The sequence below is a fragment of the Pezoporus flaviventris genome, unplaced genomic scaffold (assembly GCF_033815535.1).
Source record: "Pezoporus flaviventris isolate CSIRO_AGI_PZ_B2104156 unplaced genomic scaffold, CSIRO_AGI_Pfla_v1 ptg000107l, whole genome shotgun sequence".
In the NCBI taxonomy this organism is placed as follows: Eukaryota; Metazoa; Chordata; class Aves; order Psittaciformes; family Psittacidae; genus Pezoporus; species Pezoporus flaviventris.
Window position 1 is genome coordinate 2011586 of NW_026892655.1, and position 21569 is coordinate 2033154.

Below are 21569 nucleotides of genomic sequence, written 5' to 3' on the forward strand. Positions count from 1 at the left end.
TGAATAAAGCATACCTACTTTACAACCCTGACGAGTTGTGGAGTCAATCTGCGTGTCAGCAGAGGTCAGACTTGGGGTCTGTTCCTTTCTGCTGCACTGTTATAAAAACCTAATATCGCCAGTCTGTTTTAATCGGTTTTTATTATCATTAATATCGAGAGACAATAAGCAAGCAGCGCTGGGTGCGCCGGGGAGTCTCCGCTCCACCCAAGACGCACGAGGGGAACTTCTGGGCATAGTCGCTTATACTTTTTGGTCTTGGCTTTCAGCCAATCCTGTTGTCTTCTTTTCCCGGGCTTCTCCACCTGTTGCTGGGGTCTGGTCTCTGGGTGAAGAAATATTATGTCTCCCACAAGTCTGACCGCCATCTTAGCCCCCATAAATTCCACTCCTTAGGTGTTTCTTTGTTCAGAACACAGGTTTCACAACGTTCTGCAACAGGACATATCTCTAAGTTACCTATTCCGCCACCCCCCCTTTTCTAAGAACATCCATGCAATTTAAACAATGAACAAAACGTTTATTTGCACAATACAGCGGTTGACCCAAGGGAATTATTCCCTTGTTTCTTCTTCCTCCTCACTGTGATATTGACAGGGACACTTATCATGCCCTTTGCACATAGCACAATGATCACAAGGGATTCCATCGCCACACAAAGTGCAATGATCACTAGGACCCCTGAGTTGCTGACAGGCATCACTCTGATGTAACTCAGACGCAGGCAATGATTTTTCCTGTGCTGATTCCTGCCTTGCATCGTGTTGAACACCACGGGCACAGTGGATCCCGACGCCCTGCATCCTCCAGGGAGGAGCCGTGGGGGCTTCTGAGCAGTCAGGGGCCTGCAGCATCCTGCTCCACGGACAGGGACCATTGCTCCAGATCTTAGGCACTCAGAAGCCAGAGGGCCAAACATCAGTCCACTGTCCTTATGGCAGGGAGTGGTTGGGATCCGATGCTCAACCAGCTGAAATGAGAGCAGGGACATAGCAGCAGTGGCAGAACAGCAACTACATAATAAGCCAGGAAATAGCGGCCAAGAAAACAACAGAAAGGAAACAGCATCCAAGGAAAGTCTCATGAGCTCCTACATGGCGCAAGAGCTTAACTGGGGTGCTGGCATCGCCACCATCACACTTACGCTATGCCACGCTCCTCCAAATCTTCTTCGGAGCCCTCCCCATCGTAGAGCTGGGCCAGGGACGCCTCCTGCTGGGCCTCGAGGGGCTGGAGCACATACTGCAGCCACTGGGGTTCCGACTGGAGCGACTCCTGAGGGAACTGGGAGGGCAGGGATTGGGAGTGGTGAGAAGCAGGCACGGGGCAGGGAACAGGCAGACGGGAGGAGCTGGAGCCTGCCCCTGCCCTTACCTCTTCCTCGTCCGTGTCCGTGTCCTTGCTCCTGTTGCGCCACTTGACTCGCAGGTCCTGAAAGCGCCTGGAAACAAGCGGGAGCAGGGGGATGAGAAGCGAAGGATGAACTCCTGTGGTGCTGGAGGAGATGGGGGGGCTCTGGGCAGGGCTGGGCCCTGTTTGTGTACACGTGTATACATGTGCTTACGCGTGTGTATAAGTGTACATGTGCTTACACGTGTACATGTGTACCTGTGCTCACATGTGTGTACAAGTGTGTACATGTGCTTACACGTGTGTACATGTGTACCTGTGCTCACAGGTGTGTACAAGTGTGTACATGTGCTTACACGTGTGTACACGTGTGTACCTGTGCTCACAGGTGTGTACGTGCGTACATGTGCTTACACGTGTGTACGGGTGTGTACATGTGCTTACTCATGTGTATGTGTTTACACTTGTGTACATGCGCTGACACGTGTGTTCGTGTGTACGTGCTCACACATGTGTACAGGTGTGTACATGTGCTTACACGTGTGTATGTGTTTACACTTGTGTACACTTGTGTACACACGCTGACACGTGTGTACATGAGCTGACACGTGTGTACAAGTGTGTACATGTGCTCACACGTGTGTACAGGTGTGTACATGTGCTTACATGTGTGTACAAGTGTTTACATGTGCTCACACGTGTGTACAGGTGTGTACATGTGCTTACACATGTGTACGTGTTTACACTTGTGTACATGTGTGTACATGCGCTGACACGTGTGTACAAGTGTTTACATGTGCTTATACGTGTGTACAGGTGTTTACATGTGCTCACACGTGTGTACAGGTGTGTACATGTGCTTACACGTGTGTACAGGTGTGTACATGTGCTCACACATGTGTACAAGTGTACATGTGCTCACACATGTGTACGTTTACATGTGCTCACACGTGTGTACAGGTGTGTACATGCGCTGGCACGTGTGTACAAGTGTTTACATGTGCTCACACGTGTGTACAGGTGTGTACATGTGCTTACACATGTGTACGTGTTTACACTTGTGTACACGTGTGTACATGCGCTGACACGTGTGTACAAGTGTTTACATGTGCTCACACGTGTGTACAGGTGTGTACCTGTGCTTACACGTGTGTGTTTACACTTGTGTACACGTGTGTACATGCGCTGACACGTGTGTACAAGTGTTTACATGTGCTCACATGTGTGTACAGGTGTGTACATGCGCTGACACGTGTGTACAAGTGTTTACATGTGCTCACACGTGTGTACAGGTGTGTACATGTGCTTACACGTGTGTACATGCGCTGACACGGTTGCACATGCGCTGACACGTGTGCAGGTGGCTCTATGCGCTCGCGCAGAGCATGACGCGACCGTGGCCCGGGGACTCACCCCGTCTGCGCGGTGACGTCAGGAGGGGCGGGGCGTGCGCTCTCCCGGGGAGGCCGGTACTTCCGGGTGCCCCGGCGGCGGCGCGGAGCCGGTGAGCGGGGCTGGTGCGGGGCGCGCAGGGACACGGCGTGGTGGGGTCTGGGGGCAGCAGGGACACGGAGGGCGGGGGGGTGCAGGGGTCTCTGGAGCCCGATCCGTGCGTGCCCCCCCCGGCCGTGGGCCAGCCAGACCCCACACGCATGGGACAGCCCTGCCCTGCCGGCAGCCTCAGCCCCACCCTGAGCCCCCCAGGGTGCGGGGTGCCCACGCTGTGGGTCAGGTGCTCCTTTGCAGGGGCGCCCGGGGGTGGGGGTGTTGATGGTGTCTGGTCCTCGACCCGCTCCCTCCAGTGCTCACACCTGGAACCTCTCCACATGGTTCCTCCCCACAGACCTGATCCCGGAGATCCCAGCACCAGGGGCATCCCTCCCGTTTCCTCTGGGTTCTTGTTCACGGTGTTCCCAATAAATCGCTCTTTCTCACTTAAAATGAGCAGCTTCAAACAAGCTCCAAGTGGTTCTTGTGTCCAGAAACAGAGGGGTTAAACACCCGGTTCTTGTTTCCAGAGAACCCCGGTTCCGCCGTCGAGGGATGCGAGTTCCCAGCGTGTCAAATGGCCACAGGACCAACCGGGAAGTGCCAGCACCGGGCACCCCAAGCCGCGCAGAAGCTGGGGATATAACCACGGGAGCACCGTGCAGCAGCGCGCCGGGGGGGTCCCAGCACACCTCGCCCTTGCCTGGCGGCTCTGGTGGCTGCAGCGCTGGGGAAGGTCAGCCCCAGCCTCCCCTGCCCACCAGGGCCTGGCACAGGAGCAGGCAGCAGCTGGGCACAAATCCTCCTTCCCCCGTGTCTGAGGCACCAGATCCTGCCCTTGGCGGCAGCGCTGGGGGCTTAGCGGCTGCTTTCCCTCTGCGGCTGCTCCTGTCTGTGGTGCCGCGGGGCAACACCTTGTTGTGGTTCATCAGCAGAGACCCTTCTCCATCCACCATCAGGTTGGTCAGCAGCAGGGAGATGCTCCCGTGGGGAAGCGGGTGGTGTGTTGGTCCCCATCCCTCGCACAGTGCCAGCATTCCGGTGGTGGGAATCATGGCTGGGTGCAGAGGAGGAGCTGAGGTTGGACTGAGAGGGTCCTGCCACTGCTCTGAGCCTGCCCTGACCCTCGCTGGATGATATCCAGGAGGTTTTATCCCACAGCAAGGCAATCCCCTGGTCGTGGCAGCTGATTTTCCTGCTCCCAGGCTGCTCCTGCTTGGAGTCAGCTTGTATTTAAGTGTGGCTGGGTGTGCATGGGCTCAGGAGGGGAAGGCAGAAGCTGGGTAGGAGGAGAGAGTTGTTCCAGTCCTGGCCCTTGGACTCAGGATGCCATCCAATCCCTCGTTCCCTGGGGCAGAGGGTGACTGGTGCAGTTCTCGTGCTTGGAAAATGACTGGCTCCATGTCCAGGCCTTGAGTCACTGGCTCCTGCCATCGTGGGCTGGTGTTTTCCACTGGCAGACCACGAGCACTGACCTGCTGCTTATGTATAGCTCAGTGTTGTTGTGGGGACTGTGAGGAGCCAGGACGGGGTCTCTGCCTCTCCTGACACAAGGCTTCATTCCAGCAAAGCCCTCCCAAAGGACCGGGCTGTTAGGAGCAGCTCTGCTCTCGCTCCAGTGCCTCTGCTCCCTGGTAGGTTGAACCGCTCCGGTTTGCTGCTGGTTTCTCTTGGCTTCACTTGAGCTGTTGGCTCTGCCTGCATGGACTCCGGTGTGGTGACTGCTGGGAAGGGACGTGGGGCTTTTCCCGCTGTAGCTGTGCTTGCCTGGGCATTGGCACATCCATCCCATCCCATCCCTTTTCTGTCTCAGATCACCAGGAACAGCTGGGGCTTTCCAGAGTGTGCTGGAAGGGCTCTGGAGCAATCCAGTTGTGGCGCCAGCACTGCTGGTGCCATTCCCTGTGTCCCACCAGCCTTGGGATGGCTGAAATTCCCCTCAGAGCTGGTTCCTCGCCCTTGTAATTCAGGAAAATGCTGTCCCAGCAGGAGCGGTGCCATGTGGATTTGCGATGCTGGGACAAACTGGTTGGACTGGTCGTGGTGGGAGTGGAGAGTCCCATGGTGGAGGTGGTGGGTGTTAGGAAAACCGCAAATGGTTTGGGTTGGAAGGACCTTGAAACTCATCCAGTCACTTGGGTGTCTCCTGAAGCCCCCAGCAGCTCCTCGAGCCCCTGAGCAGGGGTCCCACTCCTGTAACCGCTGTGCTCCCCATTCCTGTGTCGCAACCCAAAGAGAGGAAATCTCATGATGAGTCCTGGTGAAAAGAGTTTCCTTTCATGGGAACTCGTCTGTGAACTCCGGGAACACGGAGGATCTGTCCGGGTTTGTCCACACAGAGCTCTTCACCGGCTGGTGCGGGGCACGCGTGGGGTGCTCCGGATTTGGGCTGCTCTGGACTGGGAGCGCTGCTGCTGCCTTCGGGACCAGCTGTGGCCATGTGGGAGCTGCTCTGCAGATGTGTTTATGCCCTGGTTCGACCGCTCGTGGGGCAGGGAGAGGGGCAGGTTGAGGCTTCAGCTCCAATGTGGGGAAAGCTTCAGGCCCGATGTGTTGGCTTGGAAACAGCAGTGTCACTTCCAAGGGACACCTGGAAGTGTCGGTGTCACACCCAGACCCTGCGGTGAACTGCTGGGCACCTCCTCCATTTGGATGGCAACGGGCTCTAACTGAAGGGAGTCAATTCCTTCTCCAACCTCACACACCCTCGGAACGCTGCAGGGTGCCAGAGCAGCTCTTGGACCCTGTTCAGCCCCAGAACATGCTGTATTGGAGCAGGGATGCAGCTCTGCACCCAGCACCTCGCTGACACTGACATGCTTTGCTCATAGGGCCTCCAGGCACAGCTTGGGTTTGCTCTGAAGAGCAGGGCAGGGCTCCAAAAGGCAGAAATCAAAGTTCCCTTGTGTGCTGTGACCCTGAAGCATGGCTCAGGTTCTGCCATGGTTTCCCAGGAAGACACTGGTTTTGTTCTTTTTCCGACCAAACCCAGCTGCAGCAGAGCAGCCCTTGGGAATGGGGTGATCTTGGGGTTCATCTGCCTCTGAATGGAGTAACTGCAAACCTGATGGGGAGCCTGCATCCTTCCTTCCTTCCTATTTTCCCAGACAGCTCTGTGCCATGGGATGAGCACCTGGGCACCTCCAAGGGGATCACAGAATCCCAGCCTGGTTTGGGGTGGAAGGGACAAGCAGGGACCCCTTCCACTGGAGCAGCTTGCTCCAAGCCCCTGTGCCTTGAACACTGCCAGGGATGGGGCAGCCACAGCTTCTCTGGGCACCCTGTGCCAGCGCTTCAGCACCCTTGGTCTCACCCTGGGTCCATCCCCACTGGCTTCAGCAGTAGCATCGGTCTCGAGTTCCAGAGAGCTGAGCTGCCATTGCCTCTGCCCGGGGTCTGCTGGGCAGTGACTGCCTCTGTCCAGGCCACCTTCATGCCATTCCCATGGTTTGAAGTGCTGTCATACAGGCTCAGTTGCTAAGCGCCTGGTTTGGTTCCCTTGGTGGCACCTGTTCATTGCAGGAGGTGTAGAAACAGAAGGAAAACCATGGCCCTGTGTGCTTCACTGCTTGCTTGGCTGCCCTGGCATCTCCCCCAGGTTGAGGGCAGCTTCCAGGGGATAATTTACTCCCTCTTGGTCTCTTGACTATGCTCTTTTTTGCCTGACCCCCTCCTCGTCGCGGGAAAGCGTGGTGTGTTTCAGTGTGGTTGGAAGTGGGTCGGTCCCAGCAGCATCCTGGCTGTGAGCGCTTGCAAAATCCCTTGGTGGAGGATCTGTGCCTCTTGTGGGGCAGGCATGGGAGGTGTCAACCAGAGGGGTGCTCAAACGTTCCTCCTCCTTGTCCCAAAGGTGACATGTGAAGGCAGCGCCCGGTACAGGGAGCGGCAGCAGCTGAGATGCATTCGAGCCACACTGATGACCCCAAGGAAGCCATAGAGGTGAGTGAGGCACCCCAGTGCTCCCACACAGCGCCAGTTCCTCCCCAGTGAGACTCCAGTTACCAGCAGGGTCATGGTGGGACCTGTGGGTCCTGCCAGCTGGAATTGGGATGGGTTCTATGGGCAAAGGTGGCTCCTGCTTTGCAGGACAGAGGATCCGTGGTGGTTTGTCTGGTGGGAGGGTCAAAGAAATAGGGCAGCCACGAGTTAAACCACACCAGGCTCCACCTTGGGCTTTGCTTCTCGTGGCAGGACCCAGCAAGGGCCAGGGGCAGCACTCAGCACTGGTGCCTGGGGGAAGCAGCGTTGCTGCTCCCTGCATTTGCCGTTTCCTTCCCCAGGTCTGGGAGTCTGAACACGTTGTCAGGAGCCAAGTTCAAACCCCGCGGTTCTTCCCGGTGTTCCCTTCACCCCCAGCAGAGTTAATTCCTGTGCGGCAGATGAGATCAGTGGCACTCTTTAATCCTGGGAGCCCACGTTTGCTGCCTGCGGGAGGCTGGCTGGTGCTGGCAGCAGAGCTGGGGGTGTCTGGCAAACAGCCCTGCTCCAAGGGGTGTCCCTGATGCGAGCAGGGACGAGGTGCATGTTCTGGCTGTTCCCCTTGAGCTACAGCTGCTGGGAAAGCAACAAATATCCTGGGCTGGAAATAGAACCTGGGTTTGTGCAGCCAAGCCAGGCTGGAGTCACAGCTCTGCTCCTCCCCAGGCGCATGGAATGCTGCGTGGGGGGTGTTGAAATGGGGCTTGTTAGTGGGATCCTGGCTGGATTCACAGTGTTTACCAAATGCCTGCTGGGAATTGCAGCTTTCCTTTTCAGTGAGGTTGATTGAGACACCCGGGCTCAGCTGCACTGAGGAGAGAATCCTCTCCACCAGCATCAGATTGTGAAACTCCCTGCGCTTGCTCTGGCTGGTGCGAGACAGGGGGAGGCAGAGCTACTGGAAGGGAAAATTCTCATGTCCCAGCTTCAGAGCCTCTCTGAAGGCAGCAGCTAAACCCCAGCCATCTTTCCAAAAGCATCTTTCGGGGGGAGGGGCTGTCCCCAGTAGCACCAGGGGGTTGATGAGCATAGCCAAGCTGCTCAGAGCACTGGTGGGATCGATGGCTTTGATTCCTGCCCATGGGACTTGTTAGAGCATCACATGCTGCTTGGGCTGATCTGCATGAGTTCAAGTCCTATCCCAGCCCTTGCTTCCTCCTTTTGGTTTCTGTTTTCTCACCCGAGCTTATTTAATCTGTGCTTCCCTGAGCAAGTGTATGGAAGGAGCCAGTTTCTCCCTATCCCAGAGAAGCTGTGGCTGCCCCATCCCTGGCAGTGTTCAAGGCCAGGTTGGATGAGGCTTGGAGCAAGCTGCTCCAGTGGAAGGTGTCCCTGCCCATGGCAGGGGTTGGAACTGGAGTTGCTTTAAGGTCCCTTCCAAGACAAACCAGGCTGGGATTCGATGACTCTTCAGCAATTTGGTGTCTGCAGGGGAAGCATCACACACTCTAAAGGCAATCCCAGCAAGCCCATGGGCTCCAAACCACCAGCCACAGTTGCACAAATTACTCTGTTTACAAACTAAAGCCAGTTGAACTGTGATGCCATGAGGCGAGTCCCCAGCTTGAGCAGTTCAGCTGTGGTCCTCCCTAACAGTCACATGGTGCTTCATTTTGGATAAGCCTTGTGGTTTTGCAGGCCTTTTATATGAAACCTTCCTTAATACTTCCTTTTTTTTAAGCCAAGCTTGTACCTCCTGTCTTGCAGCTGATCAAGAAGCAGCTGGTGAACGCCATCAAGGCGCTGCAGAAGCAGTACGTGACCTCAGATGCTGTTGTAACCAGTGATGATGGGAATGCCAACACCCTGTGCAGTGCTCTGGAAGCTGTCTTTGTGCACGGGCTGAAGGCAAAGCACATCAAGACAGAGAGTGGGGGGAAAGGGAAGAAAACAGGGAGTCGGGCACCACTTCCCCAACCAGTCTTCTGGGATCTTTTGAAGAGCATCACCCACCGGTGAGTGCGCATCCCTGCCCAAACAGGGTTTGTACTCTCAGGTTTGTCCCCTCTCCTTGGGGCAAAAGCCACAGCATTCAGGGAATGGCCATCAGGAGGATGGCTCAGTGGAAAGATACGTGTCCACCCATCCCGTGTGCTCAGTCCCTTCACATGCTCTCCTAGGGTGTCTTGGCATCACGATGATGCCGAGCTGGGCACCCTTTTCTTATGTTTGGGTGCCGGGCTGTGTAGGGGACTCAGTGTCCCCAGTGGGACCCGGTGACAGCAGCAGTGGGTTATGAGATGCACAGCGCAGGGTCTGGTCTCTCTTTGGAGATGGTTGTCCTCAATTTCCCCATGTCCCAACCAGCCTTTGAGGGGGTCTCACCTCAGTACCTGTCATTTGGTGGGGGATTTCTGAGCCACTCCCTAAGCAGAGTCCTCCCACAGTAAAGAGCAGCCCACACACAGAGAGTTTTGAAAGCCTCGTCCAACTTCATCACCGACTCATAAATTATAGAAGAGTGGATGAAAATAACTCTTCCACATGCTGCGGGGATATTTTGGGGGATATTTTTGTGCCCTTTGAAGGTGTTTTTCTCTTCCTTGAGAAACAGATTTAAAAAAATAATTACGATACTTTTGTTCTGGTTTTTGAGGCATCTGGGACCAGGCAGGATTGGGGAGTGTGGTGTTGCTGTTGGATTGTAGGGGGGGAATGGCTGAATTGAGGAGGTTGAGGTTGCTTGAGTTCAGCCTGACCTGGTTAGGGTTTTTTTTTGAGATGCCACAGCAGTTTTCTCTGTGTTTTGGCTGACTTTAAATGCGAAGCTGGGCTTTGTCACCATGAGTATCCAGCCAGAGCAAGCCCCACCAATGTGCAGGAACAATGGGAATTTCCCCCTCTGCATCCTTGGTTCAGGGAGATGCCTTCAGCCAGAGAGGACAAGCACCCAGAGGTACCCCAGGGGTGCCTGTTACCAATATACTTAGCTTTGGAACTAGATGATTTTAAGGTCCTTTCAAAGCCTAACCAGTCTGTGATTCAGAAGCTCTTTTTCCTTTGTGGGGAACCATGTTTTCCATGAAGGAGAGAGATTTTCCACAGACCTGTTCCAACTCATAAACACCCCACAGCAGAGCAGGATGGGCAGTTCGTGATGGGAGATCTGCCCCTCCTGCACCCCGTGATGGACCAAAACCAGAGTTGCTCGCATCCTGTTCTGTTCTTTTTCTCCCTTTTCCCTAGAAATATCATCTCTGAGTTGGAGCAACTCATTTTTATCAACACGGATGTGGGGCGCTGCCGAGCCTGGCTGCGGCTAGCTCTCAATGATGGCCTCATGGAGTGTTACTTGAAGCTGCTGCTGCGGGAGAAGTCCCCACTGCCTGAATACTACCAAAGCACTGCTCTGCTCTTAGATGCTGAAGAGTGTGAGTTTCTCCTTTGCTACTTGCAAGGTTTAACATCCTTAACCTTCGAGCTCTCCTATAAATCAGCAGTTCTGAACGAGTGGACTATCACCCCTCTGTCCCTGTCGGGGCTGTGTCCTGTTTCGGAGCTGCTGGAGCCCCTCACATCCTCAGCATCCGAACCCCACAGAAAAGCATCGCTGGGTTCCATCTCCCACTCATCAGGCTCGGATGAGATCGAGATTCAACCCTCTGTCCTCTCCATCAGCAAAGGCAGCAGCAAAATCAAGCTCACATCATCCTCGTTGAGCCTCAACACCACCAGCTCATCCCAGCTCTCCTCCAGCCTGGGCTCCGACAGCATCCTCCCAGCCCACTGCGCCCGCAGCCCCGAGGGGGGCGAGGAGCCTCTGTCCTGTGACTCCGACCTGGGCACTGCCACTGCTGAGGACCTGGACCGGTCACTGCAGGAGTGAGTGTTCTCCCGCTTCTTCTCTTCAGAGGGATTCTTAACCCTCTCCTGGGCTCTTGTTGATTTCTCTCTATAGGCAGGAAGGGTTTCTCCCCTGGCTTTTTTTAACAACCCGTATTGGCCCATATGGAGCCAGGCTGAGGACATAGGGGCTGTTCAGAAGAGAAGCTGTGTGGAGACCTCAGAGCAGCTTCCAGTGTCTGAAGGGGGCTACAAGGATGCTGGAGAGGGGCTCTTCATCAGGGATTGTAGTGATAGGACATGGGTTGATGGGTTCAAACTGAAACAGGGGAAGTTCAGGTTAGATCTGAGGGAGAAGCTCTTCCCTGTAAGGGTGCTGAGGCACTGACACAGGGTGCCCAGAGAAGCTGTGGCTGCCCCATCCCTGGCAGTGTTCAAGGCCAGGTTGGACACGGGCTTGGAGCAAGCTGCTCCAGTGGAAGGTGTCCCCGCCCGTGGCAGGGGTTGGAACTGGAGGAGCTTTAAGGTCCCCTCCAACTCAGACCAGTCTAGGGTCTATGATTGTTTCTCCTGGGAAAAGCCTGAAAGGTAAAGAGAACGACTCAGCACCTGCTGCTGGAACCTGCTGCCCCGGCAGATGAGCTCCTGGCCACTGAAGTGTGTGTCTGTCCTCTTTACCAAGGCAGAAGCATCAGAGAAATGCTGCTGCCCGGTCTCAGGAATGTCCCATCTCCCTGGCGTACGCTGGGGGATGCTCTGGGGCTTTCTGCAGGGAGGAAGAAATGAGTTTGATCACAGGAAAGGGCTGTAATTTGCAGCTTCAGTGGATGATTTAGGGGAGGGAGATTGTTAGTTTGTCATCATCATGATCTATTTGTGCCAAGCATCCGGCACAAAGAATTCCAGGGGTTATATAAACCCCGAGTAATCAGGAAATATTTTCCCTGCCGCCTTTAAAACTTGGCTCTGAAGGAGCCTGGTGCTGGTTGGCAAAGGCACCCTCTTCCCAATAAGGGTCTTCAAGGGGGTTTTAAGTCTCTTCTTCCTCATCAATAACAGCATCATTACCTGCAGGATTTTATGTCTTATGATCATCCTGGAAGAACCTGCCTTGATTGGATTAAACTCGTGATGGAAAGACATCATTTAGCGCTGCTTTAATTCCCTCCGGCTGGTGGTGAAGCAGGGGCATGGGAACAGCATCTCATCTGGCCGGGCTCCACTTGGAATTGCTTGTTAACAGTTAGGGAAACTGGCACAATCCCATGGCTGGGTCTGTGTCCAGGAGCTGGGGGTGTGGGGAGCACCCAGCCCTCTCCCTCCATTAGGAGATGTCCATCAGCAGCAAATTAAACCCCAGGAATGTGTAGTCAGGAAATGCATCCTTGCAGGCAGGCTCCCTGTTCTGTGCAGCACAAATCACACATCTCCTGTCTGCGCTGTCATTGCCAGGGAGGTGTTTTTGCAGCCACATGGTGCTGCCAGAGCACAGGAGAAGAGCTGTGATGCTGAGCCCTTTGTTGGGGGTTATAGTTTGCAGTCGCTCTGTGTTGCGTAGTTCTGATTACTGTGGCTGTGTTCACGCTGATCTCTCTTCCATATTTCCAGGGTGCTGTCCGAGTTCAGCAAAGCCAAGCCTAGCCAGGAAGCCCCAGAGGAACGGCTGCTCCCCAGCATGCTGGGCTGCTCCCCACAGCCACCCGCCTGCCCCGTGGCCACATCACCCCCTGCTCTGGCAGTGCCCCATGGAGCTCCCCAGCAGCCACCCCCCAGTGCAGACAGCCCCGGCTCTGCTGGGACGAGTGATGCAGTGAGCACCGGTGGTGGGGATGGAGAAGGAGCGTGGGCAGGCACTGCTCCGGCCCCATGCTGTGCTGGGCCCAGCAGAGGAGAGCCTGGCAGGAGCAGCACGGAGAGCAGCAGTGAGGCGAACCAGGCCATGTGCAGCCCGACAGCCGAATACCTCCTGTCCCCACTGCTGGGTTGTCCGGTAGGTGTTACAGCTCCCTTGCTATCCATCTCCTTGGGTTTATGCTTCTGAGCAGTAGATGGAGTCACACAATCCCAGACTGGTTTGGGTTGGAAGAGACCTTAAAGCTCATCCAGTTCCATACAGGAGGTGCTCCATCTCCGTGATCATCCTCATGGCCTCTTCTGGACTTTCTCCAAGAGCTCCTTGTCCTTCTTATGTTGGGGACACCACAACTGCACACAGTGCTGCAGGTGGGGTCTCACGAGAGCATATATGTAATGGAAAGAGAGAGATAGTAGAAAAGGGAAGTAAAACTAGTGACAGGTTCTGAGGAAGCGCTGGTCTCTCCAGACTCTTCCCAGAGCAAGATGGCATTCCCTCGTGCTTAGGCTAGCAGGAGCAGCAGCAGATTTCCCTTGCTGCTGCCGAGGAGTTGACCCACTTGCTTCTGCTTTTAGGAAACTCTTTGAACAGCTCCGTCCTCTGTCTCATTTGTTACTGACTTTTCCATCGTGGTTTCCATCATTTCCATCCTGGCGAGGTTAGGATATACTTCAGACCTCCCCCTGCGCACAAAACAGTTTCTCTTTTTGGTCTCTGCTCCTTTCAGCTGCCTCCCAGTTATCCCATTTCCACTGCTTCCTTGTGGCACTGGGCCAGTTTGACCTAATCTATGTATAACATACAATGTCAACAGGAAATTCCCCCTGCTTCCGCATGACTCACAGGTCAACCTGCTCCTTTCTATGGAACACTGAGCTGGGTTGTGTTTTGCTGCTGGTGCTTGTTCAGGGACCTTGCCCCAGAACCATGGAATGGTTTGGGTCAGAAGGAACCTTCAAGGTCATCGAGTTCCAACCCTCGCTTTGTTCATCCCACCAGTATTTGCCAGCTGCCAGCACAGTCCCAGGGAGGGGTCACTGCGGGGGGATGTTGGAGGGGCACAGGATGTTCATTGAGTTTGATCATTAATTTGGGGGTTTGTTTTTAACTAGAAAAGGAAGAGCTGGATCTCGGAAGATGATTTCTACCGACCTTCCCTAGGAGAGAGCAGTGAAACCGCAGCCAACACCAACAGCTTTGGCCCGGAGGGGGCTGGGGAGGGTCCTGCCCCAGGACTCATCAGTGCTCTTGACTTGGAAAGGCTCTCAGTGCCATCCTGGGAGAGCGGGAAGCCCAAAGCGTCACCGGAACGGGAGCAAAAGGGCTTCAGCGTGGTGCACCGCAGGCAGATGGGTACGGGCTGCCCTCCCCTCGTGGGCTTACCTGGAGCCCCTGCAAGGGGCAGTGCTGAGGGGCTGGGGGGTGACAGGCTGCTTGAGAGGCAGCTGTTTGCTGCTGTGCTGATAGCAGCAGTAGGGTCATAGGACCATAGAATCAACCAGGTTGAAAAAGACCTTTAAGCTCATCAAGTCCAGCCCTTACCCCAGCACTGCCAAGGCTTTCCTTTATGCCATTCCATTTGTTCTAAGCTTCAGTACCCAAATGTACGTGGACAGATGATGGAGGCCAAGGTCCTGCAAACTCCTGTCCCATCCCATCACCCACCAGGACTGGCTCTCAAAGCTGTGATGCCTCTGGTTTCTCACTGCGAGCAGCCCATTGGCTTTTCCCTCTCCACTGGCTTCCCCTTTACTGGCTAACCCGAGACATCTGCTTTTGCCCCAGGGCTTTCCAACCCTTTCCGAGGGCTCCTGAAGCTGGGCACCCTGGAGCGGAGAGGAGCCATGGGGATATGGAAGGAGTTCTCCTGCGAGCTGTCGCCGCTGGAGCTTCGGCTCCTGCTGGACCACGAGGACCGCATCTGTGTCGAGAGCTACTCCCTGCTGCGGTGCGAGGCACTGGCGCTGACGCACTCAGACGGGCGGTTCGAGCTGGTGTTCCTAGGGAAGAAGCTCTACCTCCGAGCTCCTTCTTGCGACGAGGCCGAGGACTGGTTGGACAGGATCCGCGAGGCGCTGCACGAGTGCCGGCCTCAGCTGGAGGAGGAGCAGTGGGAGACACTGGAGTACCCAGAAGAGGCTGGTGAAAGCCAGCCCATCCAGAGCGACTCCACTGCTCTGCTCCAGTACAGTGACGTGCCTGGGAACAGCTTTGACTGGACTCCAGCTCATGAACCAGAGCTGGATGCAATAAAAGAGGCTGTTCTGTACGTGGACATGGACAAAACCTGGGTCCCTTTTATTTTTTCCCTGTCTCTAGAAACTTTAAAGTGCTTTAAAGTCAGGAACAATGACAAAATTTTAAGCAACAGTTATGGCATAGAGACCATCCAGGACATCCTGCCGGACACAAGTCTCGGGGGACCCGCCTTCTTCAAGGTGATCACCTCCAAAGCTGTCCTGAAGCTGCAGGCTGAGAACGCAGAAGAAGCTGCCTCATGGAGGGAGCTGGTCCGAGCGGTGCTCATGTCCTACCTGGAGAGTGCAGAGGAGGCTCTGACGCTGGGTGGCAGCTTGGACGGGCACTCCCAGGTCGTCCTGAAGAACATTGTGAAGGAAAACGGCTTCTTGTTGCAATACCTGGTGGCCATCCCCATGGAGAAGGGCCTGGACTCTCAGAGCTTCATCTGTGCAGGTATATGTTGGGTTGTCCAGAAACCCAGCTCCATCTTCATGGAATCATAGAATGGTTTGGCTTGGAAAGGACCTTAAAGCTCATCCAGTTCCATCCTTCTGCCTTAGGCAGGGACACCTTCCACTAGAGGAGGTTGCTCCAAGCCCCGTCCAGCCTGGCCTTGGCATGGGCAGCCCCATCTTCTCAGGGGTAATGTTGAGTTCATTCAGTTTAACAAGGTGACATCAAGTTAGGGTGTCCTGGGCCATGCCAGCCCCTTGCAGGCCAGCTGCTGGTTCCCCATCCAAATCCCGTCAGGCACCGGCACGCCATGTCTGCACTCAGTGGCACCTCTGGGGGTTTGGGTCCTCAGGGTGAGTCCCCCCAAGTTGCATCCCCATTCCACCCCAGCACAGGTCCAGTGGGGCTTTAAGGTGCTTATGGTATAGCCAGGGGAGGTCTTGGCTTGAAAGCAATTTTAGGTGGACCAGGAGGCCCAGGACTCTCCAACCTGCAGGGAAGGTGTACTCAAGAACAAATGCTGTTTTTCCAGTAAGGCAGCACAGGAGTGAGCATTGCAATGGGTGTGACAAGCTGGTTTGGCAAAACATTCCTTTAACCTCCCACTAACCCCTCCCAGCACCCGGGCGATGCTGGGTTCATGGGACACCACTCACTGACCTCTCTGGGACGTACCGTTTGCTCTTTCCCTTGGGAAGTTAATTAACTTCAGGTCTCTCTCCTGCATCAATTGTATTTCTTGCACCCTCCAGCGGGTGTTTGTTTCCTTTCAGTGTCTCTTCTTAGATATATATGTATTTTCCATTGTATTTAGTTTTACCTTGCCCTCCAGGCTCTGTCCTGCATCTTCTACCTGCCAACAGATGGAAGCAGCAAGCTGGAAAGACTTCCCAGCTTTTATGTGTAGGTTTTCTTGGAGGTCTCTGCCTGCCTGGCTTTCCCCTCCCAGCCTGGGGCAGGTTTCCTTCCATGGCAGGGCTTAAGAAGCATTAAAAGCCTTCAAAGATCAAGCCCATGATTGTGATTTTGGGGAGGAAGCACTCCAGCCACCCCAGTGTGCAAACGATGGGGTGGCAAAGCCGAGCTGGATTCCTCCTGGCTTACCCACTGCAATAATAAAGGTGGTTGGTTGTTGTTTAATCCATCCTGACCTCATCCCTGGCAGATGAGGATCCCTAGCAGACCTGGGTTTGGTACCCGGTGGTGTGACAGCAGGAAAGAAAAAGGCTGACTGAAGGCAAAACAGGGCAAAGCTACTGGTGAAGGGGATGGGGCAGGCAGGTGGGGCATCAGTTCTTCCCTAAAGCACTGGGATATTTCCTTTTCCTTAAAGGAAAAGCACTGGGATATTCTCTTTTCCTTAAAAAAACACCCCATCAAACAATTGAACCACTCAAAGGGTAAAAGTGGATTTAGGGATAGTCCAGACTCCTATTTAATGAAGAAAAAGTGAAGTGGGTCTCGTTGCATCACTGTGGTCTTAAATCCACAGGGAGGGGCCTGGGGACTTCTCACTGAAGTGCTTTAGCAGATCTCCAGCCCTTCCAAAAGCTTTCTTGTTCCATTCCACCCTCCCAAAAGCTTTTCCCCCCAGCCTGGCAGTGATGGGAACAGGCTCCCAGAGCAGCACGGGTCCCCTCTCATTCTCTGCTCCCTGCAGGCTGCTCCAGGCAGATCGGCTTCTCCTTCACCAAGCCCAAGCTCTGCGCCTTCTCTGGTCTCTACTATTGTGACAGTTGCCACCGGGACGAGGAGACAGTGATTCCCTCACGCCTCATCCACAATTGGGACCTGGCAAAGCGAGGGGTGAGTCTGGGCTCAGCCAGTGCACGGAGCAGGGAAGTGCTCCTGCATCTGCCTCTGCTTCCTGAAGGTCCGTCTGAATGTTCCCACCAGCAGCAGAGGTGGAGATGTCCACCTTAGACCTTCCTCTGAGCCTCCTGGGCTGCTCCTGGGTGCATGCACACCTCTTGCCTCTCTCTGCCCCAGGTTTGCCAGCAGGCCTTCAAGTTCCTCAGCCAGATCCGTAACCAGCCGCTGATCGACCTGGAGTTGGTCAACGAGAGCCTCTACGACCACGTGGAGAGGATGGGACGGATCCTCCGAAGCAGGGAGCGGCTGAAGCTGCTGGGGGATTATCTCATCATGTGCCGCAGCGGGGCCCTGAAGGAGCTGAGCAAGCGGTGAGGTCCCTCTCTGGGTGATGTTCCTCCTGTATCCCCCTCTTTGCACCCCAGTGGTCCCCCTCATCCCTCACTTTTGGAGCAGGGAGCCAAGGCATGGGCTGGATTTTAGCACCAATGTCGTCTGCTCTAAGGAGTTCTCCATCTGTTGACACATTGAGATGTGACTCAGGAAACACCTTCCTGAGTGAGCTGCTTCTGGTTGGACAGGAAACACCTGGGAAAACAGATGAGATACTGATTTTCTTTTCTTTTTCCCCCCTTTGAAATGCTCTCACACAATTCCCAGCAGCAGGATTTGGGATGTGAGGCACGATGTGAACATCTGTGGTGATGTTCTTCAAGAGTCTGCATCATCCAGGCTTCTCCTTGTTCCAAAGCTTATTGGAGATGTGGTGGAAACCATCTACCTCCTTGCTCTCTTCTTTTGCAGGCTTGATCACAGGCACTACCTCTTGGAGTATCCCCACAAATACAGCGTTGCTGACCTGAGGCAGGTGAGAGCTCTGTGTGGTCACAGGGGTTTTGCTGGTGCAAACATCCCAGGTTTTATTCATGGAGATGCTGCACTGAGCATGGTGCTTCTTCAGCTCCGAGAGCTACAGAGATGACACAGGATGAATTGTTTCACTTCTGTTTAAGCCAACATTGCTGTTAGCACCCTTCCAAACAAACCTGTGTCTGCTGCAAATGATGCTGGAGGTGATGGGGAGTTGGGTTTTGCACTGATTCCCAGCTGTGGGTGCTGCACTCAGCTCTCTCTGGGTGGCTCCCATTGCAACCCAGGCACATGGGGTATGGGTTGTTTCTGGAGCTTGTCTTCACGTGGCAGCACAAAGGATGGATGTGACATGGGGTTTGTGTGGTGCAAACCCACCAGGAGATACTGCATGAGTGCCTGAGGTGTCTCTGCTCCGCAGATAGCTGATGGTGTCTTTGAGACCTTCCTGCAGTCTCTGCTCCAGTTCACTTCTCACCACGTCTACAACTGCGACCTGTGCACCCAGCGTGGCTTCATCTGCCAGCTCTGCAACAGCAGCGACATCATCTTCCCCTTTGAGTTTGACACTACCACCAGGTCAGTGACATCCCTATCACCCCCCCCCCCCCCCCCCCCCCCCCCGCTGCAAGGCCACCCCCGAGTTTGTGCCTTGCCTGTTCTCAGGAGCCTGGACCATCGCTGGAGCCCTTTCAGGGACACAGAGTCTCGGGGTAGCCTAGAAATAGCTCTGAGCTGGTTGTGCATCATTGTGGTACCCATGCCCTTGTGGTACCCATCAGCCCCAGGATGATCTGAACCCAAACAGGGCTGTTTGGGGCAGGAAAAGACCATCCTTACAGAGCCAGCATGTCACCAAGTGAGGTGGTTTTGTAGACTGAACATGGCAGAGCCAGCCAGCACCTTGCTCTCAGCCTGTAAAAGCAGGCTTGAAGGAACCTTAAAGCTCATCCAGCTCCAACCCCTGCCACGGGCAGGGACCCCTTCCACTAGAGCAGCTTGCTCCAAGCCCTTGTGTCCAACCTGGCCTTGAGCACTGACAGGGATGGGGCAGCCACAGCTTCTCTGGGCACCCTGTGCCAGCGCCTCAGCACCTTCACAGGAAAGAGCTTCTGCCTAAGAGCTCATCTCAGTCTCCCCTCTGACAGGTTAAACCCCCTCTGCCTGCAGTGGGGTTCAGCTGCTGGGCAGACGTTAGGATCAGACTTGGGGGGGTTATCCCACTGTCAGGGTTTTCCCAAAGAAATAATACCAAACCCTTCCAGCCCAGGAGCCTGATCCATTGTAAGTGGAGAGAGATCCACACTCAGTGGTTATTTGGGAATGAGTATAATCCTGACAGAGAAGTTTCACAGGCTGATGCTTTCTGTGTGGTCTTGCTTTGCCTGGCAGTAACATTCAGAACCTGGAGAAGATACCAACAAGACCAGGATCTGCGGGCACCCCATGCATTAACGTGGTTGCAAATATTCCCAGGGTGTCTGAGCAGGATCGAATCGTGCTTGTTACCAAGGACAGCATCCCCATGGGAACGGTTTTCCCTTAAGGAAAGGAGCACAGGGGCTCTGGCAGGCGCAGCTCTGCCGGCAGCTGGCCCCTGTCCTGCTGGGCTCTGCACCTTGTTGATCTCTGCTTCTGGAGGAGGAGGCTGTGCAGCAGGAAAGCAGCTCCACCAACATCCTCACCGAGCTCAACCCCGCTTCCTGCCCCTCTGCCCGCCTGGGGCACAGCCGGCAGCGGGGTCATGCTGTCACCCACTGCAGGATGCGCCTCAAACGCCTCCTGACAATAAACCCTCTGCTCCCAGCAGCAGCCGCTGCTTCCTGCAGCCCCTGTGCAGGCAGGAGGAGGCAGGAGATGCTGCTCGCTCAGGAGCACTCAGGGTGAATCCCCCCCTTGGCTTTGCATGTCCCCTCAACACTGCTGCTAATCCAGGAGCCATGGGAAAAGAGATTCCATTGGGAAAACGCGTGGTGCCAGGCAGCACCCTCATAGGATCACAGGCAGGTTTGGGTTTGAAGGGACCTTAAAGCTGATCCACCCCCCTGCCACCGGGGCACACTCCCCTCTCCACTCATCCTGTGGGAAAGCAAGGTGCCCAGAAGCGTTCTGGTTGCACCTTGGGCAACACGGTCACAGAAGGTGTCCCTGCTCCACGTGTTGGGGTCTCCTGGCTGCCCTCCAGCCCCAGTGAGCACAGGAGCCCCACGGCGACGTGTCCCAGCCCTGCTCTTTCCGGGGTTTGGGGTCTCAGCCGTGCACTGTCCGTGCTCCGAAAGCAAAGCCCAAACCTCGCTCAGCATCTCCCGCTTTGATGTGCAGCACCCGCAGCGCTGGCGGCTCCCCTCGGTGCTGCTTCTGGGCAGAGCTTTTGCTCTTGGCTTGCAGGAGGAGGATCTTCAGCTCGAGGAGTTGCTGCTCCTGCCAGCAAAGTTCATCGTGAGCTGGAGCCGGCCCCTGCCCGCGTTCTGCTCAAGGAGTGTTTGGTGAAAACAGGAGGGGAAGTGAGAAGTTGCTGAGCAGGATCTGAGCTGCACCCCCAGAGGATGAGCAGTGGTTGAGGGAGGGATTCTCCCCCCTGCTCCTCTCTGGGGAGACCCCCCTGAGACCTGAGAGCAGCTCCAGTGCCTGAAGGGGCTCCAGGAAAGCTGGAGAGGGGCTTTGGACAAGGGATGGTGGGACAGGACAGGGGGAATGGCTCTAACCTGCCCGAGGGGAGACTGAGATGAGCTCTTAGGCAGAAGCTCTTCCCTGTGAGGGTGCTGAGGCGCTGGCACAGGGTGCCCAGAGAAGCTGTGGCTGCCCCATCCCTGGCAGTGTTCAAGGCCAGGTTGGACACAGGGGCTTGGAGCAAGCTGCTCTATGGAAGGGGTCCCTGCCTGTGGCAGAGAGTTGGAATTGGAGGAGCTGTAAGGTCCCTTCAACCCAACCCATTCCATGGTTCTGTAAGGCTATGCAGTGTCCCAGGTCTGGTTTGATGGGGACAGTTTGGGTCTCTCCTCTGCAGTTATCAACAGTAGAGGTTTTTCTCCCTGGTTTCTCCCAGGTGCAGTGAATGCAAGACCGTCTTCCACCGGGAATGCCAGGCCAGCGCCAGGTCGTGCCCGCGCTGCGAGCGCCGGCGGAGGTACCAGCGGGAGCTGGAGGCAGAGGCCAGCGTGGAGCCAAGCCTTTAGCATCCAGGGACTGGCCTCAATCTCATCCAGCCCCTGGGTCTCATCCAGCTGGAAAGGGGCTGCAGGGAAGAGACCTGGGAGCAGGTCCTGCGCCAGGGGATGGGGAACCATGTGGTATGGTTGCTCCTGCCCCCACAGCACTGAGCAGTGAGGCTGGAAAGGTCCATGTGCCCCCTCACATGAACCTGGTGCTGCTCAGGAGGGCTCCGAGTCGCCCTTCAGTGGAGACCCAGTGGCTTCCCAGAGGATTCCAGCAGGGGTGGATAACGGACAGTGACAAAATCTCTAGTTTTTTAGGGTGTTCTGTACTGGAGAATCCATATTTTTGTAGGGGGGGGGCTGCAGGAGCCGGCCCGGGCCGGGGGATGACGGCAGCCGCAGGGGAGGGGGTGAAGTGACACTTGTGCCTTCAGGGACCTGCACCATCTCCCCATCCCCATGGCCTCGGGTGGGGGGGATGAGCCGGGGGCTGCAGCTCCTCAGCCCTGGGGGAGGTTTTAGTTTCCTCTCATCCCTCCCCAGAAAGAATTAAAGTTTATTTAAGGAGGGGTGAAGCATCTCTG

The 21569-nt window shown here is 55.4% G+C and overlaps 1 protein-coding gene across 1 annotated transcript; it reads left to right on the top strand.

Annotated features, from left to right (window-relative positions):
* Positions 1-3695: 3695 nt before the first annotated feature.
* PLEKHM1 (pleckstrin homology and RUN domain containing M1) lies at positions 3696-21552 on the top strand. The gene is made up of 12 exons (XM_061477713.1): positions 3696-3797; positions 6689-6777; positions 8524-8771; positions 10003-10638; positions 12208-12589; positions 13567-13807; positions 14240-15148; positions 16809-16954; positions 17138-17331; positions 17765-17828; positions 18252-18409; positions 20877-21552. Exons 2-12 carry the CDS (start codon positions 6736-6738, stop codon positions 21004-21006), a joined length of 3150 nt encoding a protein of 1049 aa, XP_061333697.1. The 5' UTR covers positions 3696-3797; positions 6689-6735; the 3' UTR covers positions 21007-21552.
* Positions 21553-21569: the final 17 nt, after the last annotated feature.